Source organism: Neovison vison, chromosome X, assembly GCF_020171115.1.
Source record: "Neovison vison isolate M4711 chromosome X, ASM_NN_V1, whole genome shotgun sequence".
NCBI classification, from domain to species: Eukaryota; Metazoa; Chordata; class Mammalia; order Carnivora; family Mustelidae; genus Neogale; species Neogale vison.
The window spans coordinates 12,789,698-12,809,573 of NC_058105.1; the positions used below are offsets into that span (position 1 = coordinate 12,789,698).

Here is a 19,876-nt window from a genome sequence, read left to right on the forward strand (position 1 = left end):
AGGGGAAAGACTCTCAGGCTGACTCCCCACTGAACACAGAACCCGAGGCGGGGCTCGATCCCACAACCCTGAGATCATGACCCAAAGTGAAACCAAGAGTCGGACGCTTAACTGACTGAACCACCCAGGGGCCCAGTAATTTGATTCATAAGCTTAGTGAGATAGAAATAAAGTGGGTTATTTTTTCTCATGTAAAAATAAGCCCTGAGCCCCCTTTCCTTTCCTCTAAATGTATTTTAAAGAGTCTTGTGGGTGGTACTTATTCTAGAAACCATACAATTAATTTCGTATTTTGATGGTAAAACCAAAACCATTGGTAGTGGCCACGCATTAACGATTTTTACCCTACAGTTTGTAAGGAGAAAGATTGAGAGATCATAATACAATTCTAAAGCAACAAAATAACTGGTAAATACTGTCTTTTCACTTTAGCCACGTCCTGAATGAACTGATACAGACAGAGAGGGTGTATGTCCGCGAGCTGTTTACTGTTCTGTTGGTAAGCGACTCAAATGGTAATTTACCATCTCGGAGCGAATGTTCCCCCGCTACTTTCAGTAAGAGCTGTTGAGCCTTCCCGTGCTGTCTGCCTCCTTGACTGTCACACGCCAGCAGTGCGTACTTCTCCCACTGTTTTGAGGCTGCATGGGTAGCAAATGTGCGCGGTCAGGTTCTCCCTCAGTAGTGACAATTGTGGGACCCAGATTTTAGTACAGAAGAGATAAGCTGTTTTCTTAAGGATCCAGCAGATTGCTATAATTATTCCCAGGGTGCTATTTAGAGATGGTGATGTAAAGAACTAAAAGTAGGAGTAAAACAGTCATTTGATACAAATGTCATAATATTAACTTGGTCTGAAAAACCTAAACGCCTACTGCCAGTTTAAGGAGAGGTTACTGACCTGTAATATACGTTTTCATGCTTGGTTTCCATTTTGTTTCCTACACTATAAGCTACCCTCAAGGCCAGAGAGTCACTTTATTCTACCCGTTAAGTGGGAAACCATGTTGTCCTTGTCTTGCTAAAAAAATTTTAAAAATGGATTAACTTTGGGTACTGGAAAATGTGATTGTTAAAGTTAACCAACAGCTTCACCCACTCATCCCCGATACATTCTGCTGTATCTGTATCTTTGGTGGCTCAAACAAATGTTAATGTGAACATTTCTCAACGAATAAATGTATTTATTTTGGGTAGGGCTATAGAGCAGAGATGGATAATCCTGAGATGTTTGATCTTATGCCACCTCTCCTGAGAAATAAAAAGGATGTTCTCTTTGGAAATATGGCCGAAATATATGAATTCCATAACAAGTATGTAATTGCTGAATTGAATTTACTTTTTCATCATGTTATTTAAAGGCTACTGATACATTTATTACATTTTGCATAAAATTAAAACCTTTTTTTTTCCTCTGAAATTTTCACAGCATTTTCTTGAACAGTCTGGAAAATTGCGTTGATGCTCCAGAAAGAGTGGGACCTTGTTTCCTGGAAAGGGTTTGTTAATTATTATTTTAAAAATATATAAATATGGGTCACTAAAGCAGCAGCTCATTTTATAGGACCAGATTTAGAGACACAGTGGGTCTTGTTTTTTTATGTCTTTGTTTTTGGAGGAGATGCATCACTCCAGCAAGCATTTAATGTTAGACCAAGTTTTGTAACAGAAGCTGGTGCAGGGAGGTATCCAGAGTGCACGAATGGCTATTGTCTTCCGTGGCTCAGCTTGTGACCACTGACCTCTGGCTGGTCTTGGGAGTCCAGGGAACATTCTGGCTAGGAAGATGTGAGACTTGGAATCACCCTCACATGACCATTCTTGCTTTGGTTAAGTCTTAGCCTCAGAGATGCCTTGGCATTCGCCTTGAATACATGTAGAGTGTTAGACTCCAAAGTAGTCTGGCCTTCAGACACTGGGTTATCTGTCCCAGGAACTTTGTGAAATAGAGGGCTGTCTGTTCTTTTTATTCTACGAGTTTATTGCGGGAGGCTCACTTCTCCATGTCTCAAGAGAATGCTTATCACAATTGGCTTCCCAGGCTTTGTAATCATACGTTTCCTCCATTAGCATTTTTCCTTAGACTATTCTCTGCTTATCTACTTCCTCCTCTTCCTGGAAAATCAGTTCCGTCCTGACTTGAGAGTCAGTTTGATAATGGTGATCACTGAAAGCTTCCAAATAGATGTCTTATCCCAGAGAGTGTTAATGCACTGAGAATATGATATGGTTAAGAAAAAACTATTTGTCGTTATGTTTCTCAATATATTCTAACTTCAAACACATTTGGTTGATAGCTAGATTCTTCCCTGACTTCTCTAAGCAACACCAGTCTCTTTTCTTTGGACTTGTGTAGTACTTAATGCCCATGCTACTCATTGGGGATTTTACATTGCTGGGCATTTTTATACACATTTGTGAATTCTGTCTCTAACTAGATGAAAAACGCTTTATATATATTTTTGTATCTCTCCTAAGGTGAGCAGAGTTATTGGCAACCAGCATTGGTGTAATGAATGCCTATCGATACGTTCATTCATTCAGCATCCTTCTACTGAACCCTTGCTAGACACCAAGCACTGTGCTAGGCAATGTGGATAGCAAGACGAAGTCTCTTCCCATAGAGAAAGGGGGAAAAAAATTGTATTCAGTGTGAATTGTGTTATATTAAGGATAAATGAAGGATCCTGTAGGAGCCAAGAAGAGGGGTATCTTACGTAGATCGGAGGTATAAATGATGGCTTTCGAGAAGAGATGACTCATGAGAAGGATGTTGAAGAGTGAGTAGGAGGCGGCCCGTTAGATGAGGGTCAGAGAGAGGTGATTCCAAGCAGAGAGAATAGCATGGGAAGATGCCTAGTGGGGTTCTAATATGATGATGATATCCCAGTGATGAACCAAGGACCTTGGAAGTTAGCTCCATCTTCGTTCACTAGGGAATGGAGAAACTAAGAGCATGGAAGGAGCATGTTTCTTTGTACCCTATTAGCTCATACTTAGGAGAAAAATGCATCTGTTTTTCTAGTTCAGTCAGAGAAGGCTTTTCTCTCTCTAACTCTCAGACTTGGTAAGTGAAAGTCATGAAATTACTGGGATAATGATGTGTCCCTCTGTTCAGTCCAGTGGGTGTGCTTTTCTTGGGACACAGAGAGGGCTCCCGGCCAGCTGTCCATGTGGTGGGCCCTTTAAACCACATTCCCTAGAATGCTTGGCCCCACTCATTCTTGTTCAGCCTTTCTTGGTAAGAGAAGTACATGTTCACAAATTGATAATATATTTGAATTTACTTTTTGTCACAGAAAGATGATTTTCAGATGTATGCAAAATATTGTCAGAACAAACCCAGATCAGAGGCAATTTGGAAGAAGTATTCAGAATGTGCCTTTTTCCAGGTATAGTAATTTTTCAGGTATTGGATGTCCTCCTTCTGGAAGATACTGGGATATTTCTTATAAATTCATTTTCTACTCAAGTTACATATACTATAGATCAAAGAATAGTTTGACCCTACTGCCATACACGCACGTGCACGCACAGACTCATGTGCTCACAGACATACATGCTGCTTCGCAGAGGTAATCACTTACACTTCTTTTAGCTACTTCCTTAGGTATTTGCCTCCATGTTGCCAAAAAACACATTGATATTGCTACTTCAGCCCTCTTCACTGCCCTTGCCTCACCACCAGATACACACACATGCTTCTTTTCCTCCAACACATCCAATATGGCTAGAAGTCTCGTCATGTAGATATACGGTGTTAAATTAAGGCTGTAATTTCTATGCTCAGATGAATCGTGTGGTATAAGATGGTTGCTTTTCTAGCCCTTTTGTTTTTCTTGCAATTGTCATTTGTACTCATTTAATTTTTAGTTTTTTCATTTTTTTTAGAATTTTATCTATTTATTTATTTTTAAAGGTTTATTTACTTGAGAGAGAGAGAGAGCGCGCCTGCATGAGCAAGGGGAGGGGCAGAGGGAAAGAAGCAGACTCCCCACTGAGCATGGACCCGACGTGGGGCTTGATCTCACAACCCTGAGATCATGAGCTGAGCTGAAATCAAGAGTTGGGTGCCTAACCCACTGAGCCACAGAGGCGCCCTTCACTTAATTTTTCAGATACTTTCCCCTGTGTTACACTATGGAGTATGATGCCTCTGTCAGAAAGGATGAAGACCTTGTAGCAACATGGACAGGCAACAGTATCTACCTCTTAAACAGACTTTCAAACACACCTTCATCTCCCACTCTCAGGGGGTACTTGATGTCTGTAATTCTGGACTCTCTGTGGAGGGGAAGGGGTAAATGAGTTAGTTGTTCCTTAGGTTTTCCCTCTGCCATATTGAGAGTCGCTCTTCTCTAGAATGCTCCCTTACTTACCGCTTGTCAGTTAGTTTTTCAGTTTCCATATTCGATTGATAGCTTTTTCTCTCCCATCTTTGTAACTTTGGTTTTTGTCTTGTAAAAATGACTTCTAAAAATCATTTTAGTTGGGCTTCATGAGTGAGGAGAGCTAAATGCATGTATCAGTCCATTACATTTAACTGTAAGTTGCTAACTGAATTGTTTTTAAAGATTTTACTTTTTTAAGTAATCTCTGCACCCAACGTGGGGCAGATCCAGAGCCAGCCCAGGGCCCCCTAACTGTTTGAATTGGATTGTATATTGGTTTTTATCCATACCCAGAAGCAGGTCCCAGATCTTAACACATGTATATCCTTTCGCACTCCCTTTGAATTCTGTACTTCTTAAATGCACATTTCATCCTAATCGGCCCCATCTTGCTGTAGTTAGGGACCCTACAGTGTTCCCAGAACCCAGAGTCATAACCCTTACATTTATCATGGCAGTGAGCCAATAATCAGATGAACTATAGCACCGGTTGTTGAGGGCTGTATTTTTCTCATGATATTAAAACAACAACAACAACTCCGTCTCGTACCCAGTTTGACTTCTATTGGGTACAACCTGTTTCTTTTCTGGGCCTTGGCCTGTGAAGCTGAGCTTTTTGTTAATTTTCTTCACTATTCTTTTAGTCAGGTTTTGTTTGTCATGTTCATCATTTTCTCATCTTTCAAGCATTCAACACCAAAAATGTATTTGCATTTGAAATTTTAGCATTTTCTCCTCTCAAATCCTTGAAATAATGTTTATAGTAGTTTTTTTTTTATATTCACGGCCGCTTAGAATTTCGATACGGTACGTAACAGCGGCTTTTCTAGTAGAATCTCCTCGAGATGTAAGAAATCTGTGTGCATGGGGTTTCATCTGTGGACACTTGGCATTTTCACAGGTACATGTCTTGATTAAATGTACTGATAATTATATTTTAATGACAGGAATGTCAAAGAAAACTAAAACACAGACTTGGTCTGGATTCCTATTTACTCAAACCCGTGCAACGAATCACTAAGTATCAGTTACTGTTAAAGGTAATTACGTGAAGCATTTATTTCTTTCTTTACTTCCTTCTGTGGGTCAGATGTGGCAAAGACATTAAAAAGGAAGTGGCTAGTGAGGAAGCACGAGGCGCAGGGAGGCTTGGTGAGTGCTAAGGCTGGAGTTAACAGTATGCCTCCTGGCTTCATTGTGGCGACTCAAGTTCCCAATGCCTAGATAGAAACAGAGAATCTCTAGAGTCTTTTTAGCTATTTAATTAGCCACATAAGTTACGTTGATGTAGGCATAACAAATGCAGAACTTTCCTGATCGTTAAGAACTAAACAAATATTTCTTAGAGTTTGTGACTGCATTTCACGTGTGCCTCTCCATGAAAACTCCAGATAGCACACCCCTTGTGTCCTGTGACAGGGTTCCTGAAATATCACGTTACGTATAAGCACCGCAAGCATATTTTAGAATATATGTTCACAGTGTTCTGTGGTCTATCCAAAATGAAGAAAACAAATTGTTGCATTTGGAGGGCCAAAAAAGGGTGATTGTTTTAAAAATCAATCTATAGTGTGTTCCAATAGCTCCTTTTCTACAGCTCCAAGAGCACCGAGTGCCCTTTACTTGATACTATTTAGGCACTATTCCATTTCTTCCCAAATTTTGACACGTTTTTATTTTTTTTTAAGATTTTATTTATTTATTTGACAGAGATCACAGGTAGGCAGAGAGGCAGGCAGAGGGAGAGAAAGGGAAGCAGGCTCCCCGCTGAGCAGAGAGCCCAACGTGGGGCTCGATCCCAGGACCCTGAGATCATGACCTGAGCCAAAGGCAGAGACTTTAACCCACTGAACCACCCAGGTGCCCCTTGACATGGTTTTTAAAATAGAGTATTAATGTGACAAATAGCAAATGAAAGATATTGCTCAAAAAATGACATCATCTTTGGATTCCTCCTTGAAAGCATGCTAGCCAAAACTGTATTTGTTTTCTCCAGCTATTAGTATCTGCCTGATACCAAGTTTAATTCTTGACTTCTAATTACAGGAGCTGCTGAAATATAGCAAAGGCTGCCGAGGGTTTGAACAGTTAAAGGAGGCACTGGACACGATGCTGGATTTACTAAAGTCAGTTAATGACTCTATGCATCAGATTGCAATAAATGGCTATATTGTAAGTAAATTTTAATGGTCATTTCAGTTTTGGAAGTAAGCACATAAAATCTCTTTCTTTGGCTCCTGGAACCAAGTGAGAAATAAAAAGGGCAGAAAAATGGAGATCCAAATGTCAGCAGTGTTATGGAGATCAGCAGCCAATGGATTTGTGATCTCCCCCTTTTCCCTAGACGCCTACCCCCAAGTCCAAGCTTGGGATAGCCTGCTTGAAGGAACTGTTGGGGTCTTCTAAAGAGACGTATTGTCCCAGGATTGCTGCTTGCCCTAGTCCAAGATAAATGTGGAGGGAAAAACAAAACCCATCAAATCAAGTCTTTAATGTAAGCTCCTCCTGGTGGGGATGCTTGGTCTGGTAGACGTCAGTCGCCAATCAGGATTGAAAGACATCCATATGGAGGTCTCTTCTATCTCTTGCTCCCGCCGTACTTTTGTACCTGTATGACACAAGGCATGTGTTAATGTAGTCAGTTACTGGGAATGGAATTTTAAAACCTGTACAAGTTTTGTTTCAGGGTTTTAGTGGCTCAAGCTAAACAGTATCACGCCGATGGCAGAGGTGTGAACCGAGCTGTGCCTTGTACTGATGCATGTTGATTCTCCTTTGTAGGGAAACTTAAATGAACTGGGCAAGATGATTATGCAGGGCGCATTCAGTGTTTGGACTGGACACAAGAAAGGCGCTACAAAAATGAAGGATTTTGCTAGATTCAAACCAATGCAGCGGCATCTCTTCTTGTATGAAAAAGCCATCGTTTTTTGTAAGAGGCGTGTTGAAAGTGGAGAAGGCTCCGATAGATACCCGTCATACAGTTTTAAGCACTGTTTGAAAGTAAGATAATTTAAATTGTGTAACATGATATTATTTCATATATATATGTATGTATAAATATAACACTTGGTACACCTTTGCAAGTGAAATGAGTGGGTTTTATACTTCAGTTGTGCACCCCTTTTCTTAAATGAAATCTTTTTATTCAGGTATCATTGACCTACAATACTGGGTTCATTTCAGGTGTGCAGTATAATGAGGAGGTATTTTGTATATAACGCAAAACGATCCCCACAGTAAGTCAAGTTAACATCCATCACCACACATAGAGTTATTTCTTCTTGTGGCAACTTTTTCAGTTGTACTGTCCTCGCAGCTTTCCAGTGTGGAGTATGGTTAGCGACCGTCACCGTGCTGTGCATCCCATCTCCAGGACTTACATGTTTCATAACGGGAAGTGTGTACCCTGGAACCCCCTTCACCTGCTTCATCCACCTCCAGCCCACAAAAGCTCAAGTAGAGGTCTAGTGTTAAAATCCGGAAACACAGAACTTCCGAAGTAAGAGTGAGGGAGAGCAGAGCCTTTCCTCTTTCCTTTCCTCTTTTCTTTCCTCTGTCACTCCAATCGCGGGCCCTCCCCAACGGGGCTCCCGAGTGCCCTAGTGCAGAGCACGGTATGAAGCTGTGGGAGCTGACCAAGGTTCTGTCATGAGCGCGTTCTTACCAGGGGTGCTGGGTAGAGTCGATGGTCTTGGTAGCAGGGAGCCTCTACTGGACGGGACACATGAGGAAGACAGTTTCTTTTTTTTTTCCTCCCTACAGTTTTAAAGTGGGTGACTGTGCTTAGTTAGCATAGACCCACTTTTCTTTTGGTATCACTACTTCGTTCTTTAGCTCTTCTCCTCCTGGGTGTCCAAAGCCACCTACAGCTGTCCACATCTTCTTCCTTCCTATAACTTCTCTCCTATAACCCAAACTTTCGTCCCAATACCAGTTTTGTCCTAATACTAGTTTGGTATTAAAATGAGGTCAGCGTTGTTTGAGGGAGTCACTGGCAGTCCACTTCATAGAAGCCTGTAGTCGGCGAACTTGACATTTTTTATACCGAGTTAATTTTATCTTTCAAGTTTTCAGTTGGAAATCTCAGTTTCATCCAGGCTCCGGGGGCACCTGGCTGGCTCCGTCAGTGAGGTGTGTGGCTCTTGACCTCAGGGATGTGAGTTTGAGCCCCACGTTGGGTATAGAGATCACCTTCAAATAAAATCTTTGAAAAAATGAAGTGTAAAAGCAAAACAATATTGGTTATAGAAAAATTGGCACATAGAGAAAACCATGACCTCCCTTTCCCGACCACTATCACTGGAGTCATTTTTTCCAACCACGTTCTTTGTCTGTGATGAAGACGACAAGCGGTGTGTCCTGGGGTGTTGTGTCAGGAGTCAACCAGATAAGCAGGCCCTGCTTGGGATTCTCCCCAGAAGGTCAACAGTCCCATGCTGTTTGTAACAAAGTTCCTGCCCAGAGTTATGTCTTGGACTTCTTCCTACCGTCCACTTGCCCCGCTGTCAAGTTTCCTTAAAACTTGTTTTGACAAACAATGCCCAGTTGCTCCTCTGCTATTAGCAACCCACCTCCCTGTCCCCCAAGTCTCCATTGGTCTGTTTTATGTCTCTAATAAACATTGACCGAGAACTAAGATTTTATAGTTGACCTCAGCCGGGCGTTGGATTCTTGGTGTCTACATTTCTGTTTCTGGGGAAGAGACGTGATCTCCATAGGCAAGCTGGACCCAGAGGCACTTGGTTAACTTTGTACTTGTGGGGTGACCTAGTCAATACCTGATGTAGTATCTCTGGTGTGTATTGATTTTCTTTCTTTCTTTTCTTTTTTTAGCTTTAATTTGTCACAATGATGGGCAGCAGAATGTTTCTAAAGCACATTAGAGTAAGGAGGGTCTGGTATGAGGGAAGCAAGTCATGAGATTTCAAAGTATAATGGTTACCATGGAAACGGTGGGGTAGCTGTAAGAAACGTTTCAGTGGAAGGTAGACAGATGGGCTGGGCGACTTACTAGATACAGGCAAGAAATAATATCTGACAGCTGAAGGAACAAAAATCAATCTGATCTTTCTTTGGTTTCCCAATAATGCCTAGCATTTTGTTCAGAGGTTTTATTTATTTATTTGACAGTGCACATGAGCAGAGGCAGGGGTGGTGGGGAAGAGGGCGGGGTGGGCAGCAAAGGGAGAGGGAGAAGCAGGCTCCCCGCTGATCAGGACCCTGACATCGTGATCTGAGCCACCCAGGCACCCCACGCCTAGTGTTTTTAATAAAAAAGATTATTCAGTGATGCCTGCAAAGATTTAGGCCAGGTGTACTAGGAAAATGGTGATCCCGCCGACAGAGAAAGATGGAAGTTTGGCGATTTCTCAAGCCTCACTCTGCTTACCCTCTTGCTTTCCTACTGTGAGATTCCAGGATTAAATCCTGGCCAGCAAGAACAGTCCGTGTGTGACATAAACAGTGGGGTAACTGGCTTTAGAGTTTTCTCCTCGGTAGAGAGGACAGGTGCAGAATGCTGTCTGCTGCTGAGCCCTTGCCCTGTCCCTTCGTCATCCTGGCCTGATGACTGGATTTGAAGTCGGCCACTTCTATGACAAGAAAAGGCCCTAAGGTCACAGTCAGATGGCGAGATTTGAATTCTTCAGATTCCTCAGTTCATGCATTTATCATCATCATCTTTTTTTAACTTAATAAACATACACACAGTGCCTCCTGTTTGCTAGAAACTGTTCTAAGTGTTTATTAATAGCAATGTTAACTCATTAACCCACACAGCAACTTCATATGAAGTAGGAACTATTATGAATCCCATTTTGAAGATGGGAAAGCCAAGTTCCAGAGAAGTGAGTGATTTGTTTAAGAGCACGTAGCTAGCAGAGTCACACCCAGGCCAATGGTTCCAGACTCCCTGCTCTCAGTTAGGGCGCCATGTCACCAGGCCTTGTGTCTTGTTGGTTCCTTCTTTTATTCCTTCCTTCATTCCTTAATCTCCATGCTGCCTTTCCTCTCTACCCCTGTAGCACCTATTCTAACGGATTTGATGTATGTCCTTCAGTTGGTGTGTTTTTGTTAAATGTATATTAATGTTCTGTGCACATCCGGTTGGATATTCATAAACTGTGTTCTGTTACAGTCTTTTTCTTTCTCCTCTTTCTGGTATCAGAAACTGTTTTTCTGATACAGTCACGTGACTGGGGTATACCCACTCTCTTGCTTCTCACTGCTTTGTAGCAGTTAAGTTGAGCTATATTTTTTGTTGCTGTGATTCAAGATCAATTTTTTAAAATTATACTAACTCAAGAAGTAAATAAACTCTATTCCAGAGCTCTGAATAGAAGTCTGAAGATTGGTAGTTTTTGGCCATAATTGCAGAGTTCTTGACCCACCGGGTGACTTTTAACGAGGTGTTTGACATCTTTACACTCCCTTGAGTACAAAAAATTGGTTAAAAGTTGGAGCCCTCAACCCTTGGAACACTATGATGTTTGCAGATCAGATATTTTATAATTAAGCATTTATATTCATAGCTACCAGGAATATCAACGAAAATGTGAAAGATAAGGCAGATGCCACAATTTGGATGTGACTGCAGAATCAGCCTTGTTATCTTGTTATTTTATTGTATTATGTATTATGTAGTATATTATGTAACTATACTCATATAGTTAGACCTTTAACTGCCTCTGGATTCTAAAACTGAGCGAATTTCATGGTATAGTGAACATTTCATGATATAGTCACATTTAATGAGACTTAAAAGCCTTTCAATACAACCTTTAGAGTTTGTTATTTGAGAAAATACATACATTCACAAAATACAAATGGATTGTATTCCAGTGGAAGAAGTAAGTGAATTGTTTGGAACTCAGGACAACATTGTCTGATAGACAGCATGGTTAGATTTCCAGGATAACTCAAAAAAAGATCATTTAATCTATAAGGATGTGGTCTATGTATGCAGTGAAAAACCACAAAACTGTTTTGCAATTCAAATAAGGGAAAGTTTAGAAAGCAAACTCAATACTTATAAAAGCTCATTATATGATCTAGGCATTTAATGCAAGCTATTTAATCCTTTAATCAACTCTGTGAAATAGGTATTCTTCCCATTTTATGGTTGAGAAAACCACAGCTCAGAAAGGTTGAGCACTTCGCGCCAGAACACGGAGCTCTTAATGGTCAGCGAGGAAGGTCCAACCCAGGCCTCTCAGAGTCCAGAGCCCTGCACGCTTTCTGTCTTACGCTATTTCAATGCCATTGAAGTAGAGATTGAACATGAGATTATTATTCATCTTAAATCTTGATGCTTGAGCAAAAAAGTAGGTTTAGCTAGAGCGGTTGAGTCGGAACATGAAGGTATCTGTGGGGCTTCTGGAAGTCGTGGTAGGTGTCAGAGAGTCCTGTGTGTGTAGATCTCATTTCATTTCTCAGCACAATCCCTTTTCTTTCCCTTGATGTGCGATTTTGCTAGCCCTACTTTTTTTTCCAATTTATTTATTTTCAGAAAAACAGTATTCATTATTTTTTCACCACACCCAGTGCTCCATGCAAGCCGTGCCCTCTATAATACCCACCACCTGGTACCCCAACCTCCCACCCCCCCGCCACTTCAAACCCCTCAGACTGTTTTTCAGAGTCCATAGTCTCTCATGGTTCACCTCCCCTTCCAATTTACCCAAATTCCCTACTCCTCTCTAACGCCCCTTGTCCTCCATGCTATTGGTTATGCTCCACAAATAAGTGAAACCATATGATAATTGACTCTCTCTGCTTGACATATTTCACTCAGCATAATCTCTTCCAGTCCCGTCCATGTTGCTACAAAAGTTGGGTATTCGTCCTTTCTGATGGAGGCATAATACTCCATAGTGTATATGGACCACATCTTCCTTATCCATTCGTCCGTTGAAGGGCATCTTGGTTCTTTCCACAGTTTGGCGACTGTGGCCATTGCTGCTATAAACATTGGGGTACAGATGGCCCTTCTTTTCACGACATCTGTATCTTTGGGGTAAATACCCAGGAGTGCAATGGCAGGGTCATAGGGAAGCTCTATTTTTAATTTCTTGAGGAATCTCCACACTGTTCTCCAAAAGAGGCTAGCCCTACTTTTTAGTGCTTATCAGCCTCAGTTAGGGCCATTTGGGGGACTTGTAAATGGAACAGAGAGTGAGCTATTCCTTTAGATAATTAGACTGGAATTAAACAAAAAGAGGAGGCAGAAGAGGACTAGAGGAGAATGTGTGTATGAGGGAGGGAAATCGCTCGAAATGGAATTAACCAAGCTATTAACAGCACAGGATGAAAGAAAAGGGAAGAGTTTGTGCTCTGCACAGTCATATAGGGAAGAAAAATCATGGTAAGGAAGGGATATTGTAGACAAATTTCACTGGCTGCAAGAAGATCTCACTCTCCTATGAGAGATCACTTGTTTTCTAGAGAAGCCGAGAGGTCGGTAGAAATAGAGGGGAGTCTTGGGTACCCAGCTAGCTTTCCCCCACCCCAAAATTGCATGTTTATCAGTTATAAAACTTCTATCAAGATAAGTAATCATCTATAAGATCAACTTATCTGACAAATGATTTTGAAAAATAACCATTTAACTTAATTTTGGATAAGCTATTTTATTGATGTTTCATTACTTTTAGACCTGTGTTTGACATGATAATTTGTTTTAATTGTGTGCAGTTAATTTATAGTAGGATTTAATCTTAGGGGGACTAGTTGGATGTTCGGATTTATGACATTTGTTTCAATCACTGGGATGGAGCATGTCATCTCTGTTCTAAATGCCTGCTTCAGTGAAAACATTTAAATAGGGACATGACTGTATTTATCATTTCATATTCTTGAATATAAAATGTGTATTTTGCCAAGTGAGAAATCCTGGTTTACTTAGACGATGGTGGGGGTAGATTTAATGTAATTTCATATTCCAAGTAAAATGCTCATGAAGGTTTTGACCAAAATCTTACAGATGGATGAAGTCGGCATCACCGAGTATGTAAAAGGAGATAACCGCAAGTTTGAAATCTGGTATGCTGGCAAGGAAGAAGTTTATATTGTCCAGGTGGGTCATTGAAATATTATTCTAGAAACCACAACCTGCATTAAGACACAAGAGTCTGAATTTGGAAACAAAAACAATGTTGGTCACATTCTTATAATAAGTTCTCATTCCTTTCATCTAGGTCACTTAAAGAGAATTTAGTATTCTTTATGAGGCTGTTAGGCAGTTTTCCAGTAGCACATGTTCTGTCCGACATGAGAGGTACCTCTGGGACTTTCTAGGGCTTTGAGGTTCTACAACTACACCAGGATACTTACGGACTCTAGCTGATGGCCAAGAAGATGGCAGGTGCTTCTCTGCCCCCACCAGGTTTCTAGAGTTCCTGACTGAGAATGGTTCTGGGTTCCTCTTGTGCTCGGCATTTCTAATGCGGACACAGGGATGGGACAGTTCACATTTGGGCCTTGTCTCTAAAAAGTATGCGTAGGACTACACTCATCGTGATGAAAACAATACAAATAAAAACAGGCTTAAAGCCTTGGCCTGATGTGCTGTAAGGGCCAACGTGTTTCAGGAAAGGGGAGAGGAATGAGAAAATTTCATCTCAATAAGTGTATCATGACTTGTGACAGGTGTCAGTGTTTTTTCTTCACTTTAATTCTGTATTAGGTGAATCCATAGAAATACATTTTCTTGGCTTGATTTAGACATAAGACTTCTTGCTCTCCTACAGACTTGGAAGGTATCAGGATTGCAACAGATTTTCTTTTCAGAAACAGAAGAACTTTTTTTATTTTACCAAAATTAAACATAAAAGTCTTTAGAGTTTTAAAAGAACCCCCCAATAAAATAAATTTAAAAAAAATAAAAGGACCCTCCTACAAAGAAAAAAAGTAGATTATATTTCACTTTTTCTCTTTACATTAATTTTTAAGGGCAGTTCCAAAATGGTTTGACTATTATCTCATCTAACAGATGGCTACTTACTTGCCTCTTAGGAGTTTTAAAAAGCAAAACAGTAGAATTTGAATATGGTGGTTTAGGATGTAGATCAGGCTTGGTATATCTAGTGAGTGATGTTTGTTTCATTATAAAGGCTTCTTCTTCAAATTCTAAAATCCTTAGGCTCCGAACGTAGACGTGAAGATGACATGGTTAAAAGAAATCAGAAGTATTTTGCTGAAGCAACAGGAACTAATGACAGGTAATTTCAGAACAAGAAGAGTGACAGCTCATTGACTCAGGCTTGGTGATAACTGGTACAGGGAACGGGTTTGATAGGTACTTTAGACTATAACGAAAGGGTTTGTTAAACTACTTAGAAGAAGATCAAGATTCAGGGGGTTCTTTAAACTATTTTGGAGAATGAACTTTTTTTTTAAATTTTTTTTCCAATTTATTTATTTTCAGAAAAACAGTATTCATTATTTTTTCACCACACCCAGTGCTCCATGCAAGCCGTGCCCTCTATAATACCCCCCACCTGGTACCCCAACCTCCCACCCCCCCGCCTGGAGAATGAACTTTACACTAGAAAGTAATATAGCAAACGAACTGTGTTAAATTAATTCTAATCCCTTCTCATGAGTCAACTCTACCAAGGACCTCAAGGCATCAGTGCCTGGTAGTGCTGGCATGGTGATGGTTATAGTTATGGGCCTGAGTTTCTTGATAAAATATTACACGGTTCCATCCTTTTCCGTGTTTGAAACCCAGACTGGCCTTTCCTCTGGTTACTATAAGTCTGTGAAAGTTAATGCTAACGGGAATGGTGTATGTGTGTGTGTGCGCGCGCACGCGTGCATGTACGTGCACACACTTGCACATGTGAAGGACATTGTTTTCCGAGGAAGAAGTGTGGCTTCTCAATGATGCTTCCATAAGCTCTGTTTTATTTCACAGTTAAAAAACGAAAGCAACATAATCCCTTAACAGACCCAGATCACCTTTCTTCTCAGCGGAATGATGAGTAAGTGATCATTCTTCCAGAAATGTCACTCCTGCAATCTTCTGTTTTCCGTATGTACATGAGACAGCCTCATTATCAAGTAGTTCAGACACAGACCAGCTTCCTTTTTAGCAGTAAGTCATCAGATTCCTTAAATGCACCCTCTTCTCAGCTCTGATCGTATATGTGGAGCCTGATAGTCCGTCGTCATTATCCCGTTGTTCCCCTTGATGTTAAAAATAACATGAGAGTTTGGGCTAAATTTTAAGCATGATTACAGATGCCTTGTTCTTGGTATACCCTGGGGCGGGGGAGGGGTGTGTAGGGGAAAAGTGGCTGCCCTCATGGTTTTCTCTTCACAATAGTTTTGGTCAGCTTCCATCTGATTGGAGAAAGAGAGTGGCCAGGATGAGGAAGGACCGGCAGTCCCTGCTGGCCCCTCTGCTCCGCTGTCCCGAGATGGAGACCGCTGGCTGGTAGCTTAGCCTCTCTTTCTGTGCGGTCAGAGAGGAGGCGTGCATCCTGGGGGGGCACAGCCATGAAGTCTTTGAGGAAGGTAGTGGGCCTGCATGATAGCACTGCTGCTGGTTGACAGATGTCTTCATATTCTGCCTCTAGGAATCCTAAAAGGTGGAGTTGCCCATAGAACAAGTGCATATATGCGGAAAGAATCCCCACGCTGATTCCAAAGCCTGTGCACAGAAAGTCACTACGTAGCATCTGCCTGATACAGGGATCATTGAATGGTTTCCTAAAAATAATTTTTTAAGATTGTTTTTTTCTGAGAGGGAGAGAGGGAGGGAGAGGAAGACAGGGAGGGAGAGTCTTAAGCAGACTCCTTGCTGAGTGCCCAGCCTGACATGGGGTTTGATCTCCCATCCCTAGGATCATGACCTGAGCCAAAATCAAGTCAGATGCTTAACCAACTGAGCCACCCCGGTGCCCTCCCAAAATACTCTTAAAAAAAAAAAAAAGAAAAAGAAAGGGGTTCCTGGGCGGCTCAGTTGGCTAAGCATCCAACTCTTGATTTTGGCTCAGGTCATGATTCCAGGGTCCTGGGATCGAGTCCAGTGTCAGGCTGTCTGCTCAGCGAGGAGTCTGCTTCTCCCTCTTCCCCTGTCCCTGCCCCTAGCTTATGCGCGTGTGCTCGCTCTCTCGCTCTCTCTCTTTCTCTCTCTCTTTCTCAAATAAATAAATAAAATATTTTTAAAAAAATTAAAATAAAGATACTCTTTTTCTCGTTGTTGGATATTATCTTTTAGAGGTAGCTAAAAATCAGGATCAAAGTGTGTTGGTTCATCTGGGACTTTAGGAAAATAATTTAAAAGTCACAGTGGAAGTCTTTATCTTCCTGAGTCACAATACTCAATCTTCTGTTATAGGTTATGGAAGGAATGTCTTTAGGTTTCATACAGTAAGTGACTTTACAGTAGGTGACACAGCCCAACAGCGTTCATCAGATTAAGGTTTCAGTGTCATTTATATACACCTTACTTAATTCACTGAGGTTAAAAGATCATACAGAAAGCAACAGGGATTTTTTTTTTTTTTTGGTAGCTTTCTGACTTTCCCTTCAAGAACCTCCTCTGCCTTCTTCAGCCCATACGGCTCCTATGACCGGTTGGACTGTTATCCTCTCCTAGCCCGTGATAGCCATCACCAGAATTTTCATCAGAGCTGTCAGGAAGGAGGTCTTGTCCTTTGAATTGAGAAGTTCTATTAAGCCTCTAAGCTTAGGGTTACTAGGGCCTGTTCTCCTTCCACATGTGACTGCGGGAAACAGGGAAGCAGGGATGGGAACCCACACAGAGGTAAAGCAGTGCTGAAATATTGGATTCCTGATGACTTTTCTTAAGCACCTGGATTTGTATGTGTTCAGCATTAATCCTTAGACTTTCAGTTATATGAACCAATACATTTCTCCTTTTATGGTTTTTTTTTGTTTACATTTTTCCAACTGTATTGGTTATGGTTGACACTTAAAATTTGTGTATATTTAAAGAGTAAAATTTGATTTGATATACGTATTTGATATACGTATGCATTGTGAATTATTAATCCCAGCCATCCTTCTGTGTGTGTGTGTGTGGTGAGACCACTTAAGATCTACCTGTTAGCAAATTTCAAGTGTATAATGTAGCACATAATAAGAATTTTAAACAATATACCGGCGGTGGGTCCAGAAGGCAGTCCTTTTTTTCCTTGCATATTAGAGAACTTGCTGGCTTGGATCCTAGAATTTAGGCTTTTATTGTATTGTGAACTATCATGCTACAGACTTAAATTAAGGGAGGGGGGATCAGCTAGGTTTGAATGATTCTCAGAGAATATTCCTAACACACAGTTTCACTGGAAAAAAATACCATTTTTAATGTCTTGTTATTCTTAAACAATAAAAGCTCACTTATTTTTACACATTGACTATTTCAGAAGGCAACACGGATCTTTTCTGGGCGCCGAGGAGCCCGCCCCGGAACCCAGTGGTGCTCTGGCGGAGGTCCAGGAGGCGGTCCCGTTGGTTCGGGCTGAAGCTCACACGGGTAAGCGTGGCCGCCCTAGGGAGGCGAGGCGCGTGCTGTGCACCTTCTTTTCCACCATTGTTAGCTCGGACAATCTACCTCTCTCTTCCCTTTGTATAAAGAAACCAGAGCTCATCTATTTTTATGAGGCTCTTTTGTTTGCCACATGTAAGATACCCTGGTGGGCACTGCAGGTGGGGGATTGCCAATGCGGCACCTGGACCGGTGGCACGTGGGAGCTTAAGGAAGCTCTGGGTCTGCCCCAGACCTTCTGACTCAGAAACTCTCACTCCCCGAGTTCCCATATGATTCTTTCTGACCCATGCTCAAGTTGGCCGGGTTGGGGGGGTATCCCCTGCTCCGAAGCATAGAGATGAATAAGACACATATACCATAGCTGTCATGAATCAAGAGGAATCATTTACAGCTGGAAAGGTTATTTTTCTTTTGCACCTTATCTCATTCAAGCTGATTTCAAACAAGGCATTTACTGCGACTAATAGAACGCAGCCCCGGGACCGGGAATTGCGCAGAGCTCTGGGCATACAGTCTGGCATCTCTAGAAGCCAGAAGGGTAGAAAGAGAATTCAGCAAGCAATTAAAATGAAATGTGATCAGTTTAAAACAGAGAAGTGCAAGCTGCTGTAGAGGCGCCCGACAGGGTCACCTATACAGCCTGGGGTAAATAGCGTAGACTTTCCTAGGGAAATCCTTGCCGGAACTAGTACTCGATACTTAGATACAACGGTCCTGGGTCTAAAGGGGTTCTCTACTAGTTGAAGAGAAACAAGTAATGGCAGTCTTGTTCAGTCGAAAGCCACTGTGCTCAGCTCCTCTGTGTGGTGGTCCCCTGAGCAGAGAGCCTGGTACCAATGCCGTCATTTGATAGGTGAGGAAACCAAGTCAGAGAAACTTGCCGTGACTTTTCCAAGACAACATGAATGGTTTAGTGTGGCCAAGATGAGATTCTGTTTATCTCTGCCTGTGTTAGATTGCTTACTTTGTATGAGCTCACTATCTCGTGTGGATGAATTCCCTCTTCCACATACGTATAAGACAGAGGAGACAATTCCAAAATAATAATATAACTAGGCAGGATGTTCTAAGTGCTGTTTGAGTTGGACCCATAAAAATGCCCTAGACAATATTTGGGGAAAGGAATATTTTCTATAAGAAAAGGTAAATGCTCTGTGGAATATTTTTTAACTATTATTTTTAATAACTGTCACATCAACTCCACCTTGAAACCTTTCTAAAAAGTAAAAGGAGTCTCTGACATTCCAGGCCCTTTCTGAAATATCAGAAATTCTAAGATAATACAGGCTAATCGGAGGTTTTATTATATAAAGATACTATTCTTGGACATTGAAGGTGACAGCCTTGATTATTACAGTTAGTATCACTTCTCTGCCCGTGTTGGGCCAGCACTGTTAAGTAACTGCCCCCTTCGTGTTTTTCTTATAGGTTGGACCCAGATGTCCGCACCTGCAGAACTCTCTGAAGACCCCGAGGAATGGCCAAGCAACTATTTCTACGCTTCTTATGATGACAATGAAGAAGTAAGGCCCCTAATGGTTAGTGATGACATATTCAAATAAAGAAATAAAAACTCTTGGAGCAGTATTATTGCCGCAGGAGGCAGGCATGTGTGGGCAATCTTCTGTCCGTGTCCTCAAGGTCATTAGGTAGATTTCATCGCCCAAAGATTTGAAACCTGTTTCACCACGGACATGCAATAGTAAGCCCTCTGTCCGCAAGAACTTGTTTGAGCTCTTTGTGACGCTCCTACTGGAGCCGATGAGACAAATGGTCCATCATTCCAGTCCCTGTACATCGACCAGTTTTATCTTTAGCTGAGCTTTCCCACTGTGTTTTCAATCTAAGCGTAGGAGATAAAATCAGAGAACAGAGGAGAGTCAGATATACTTTAAAATAATCAGCTTAGATTCTAGATCGACAAATCTAGGGAATCAACTTTACACATATGAAACTACTTGAGGAC

The 19,876-nt window shown here is 41.5% G+C and overlaps 1 protein-coding gene across 4 annotated transcripts in view; it reads left to right on the plus strand.

The window, feature by feature from the left end:
* The window catches only part of MCF2 (MCF.2 cell line derived transforming sequence), a 76,926-nt gene that overhangs the window by 47,594 nt on the left and 9,456 nt on the right, over positions 1-19,876 (plus strand). For 3 of the 4 annotated variants that reach the window (XM_044235355.1, XM_044235352.1, XM_044235353.1), the window contains 12 exons: positions 433-499; positions 1,198-1,313; positions 1,430-1,499; positions 3,300-3,392; positions 5,339-5,431; positions 6,438-6,563; positions 7,173-7,394; positions 13,375-13,467; positions 14,533-14,611; positions 15,310-15,376; positions 17,786-17,895; positions 19,339-19,448. In XM_044235355.1, the coding sequence (XP_044091290.1) occupies positions 433-499; positions 1,198-1,313; positions 1,430-1,499; positions 3,300-3,392; positions 5,339-5,431; positions 6,438-6,563; positions 7,173-7,394; positions 13,375-13,467; positions 14,533-14,611; positions 15,310-15,376; positions 17,786-17,895; positions 19,339-19,448 (1,246 nt within the window). Of the gene's footprint in view, positions 1-432; positions 500-1,197; positions 1,314-1,429; positions 1,500-3,299; positions 3,393-5,338; positions 5,432-6,437; positions 6,564-7,172; positions 7,395-13,374; positions 13,468-14,532; positions 14,612-15,309; positions 15,381-17,785; positions 17,896-19,338; positions 19,449-19,876 lie in introns of those variants that run through there. The other variant, XM_044235354.1, reaches the window with a different exon arrangement.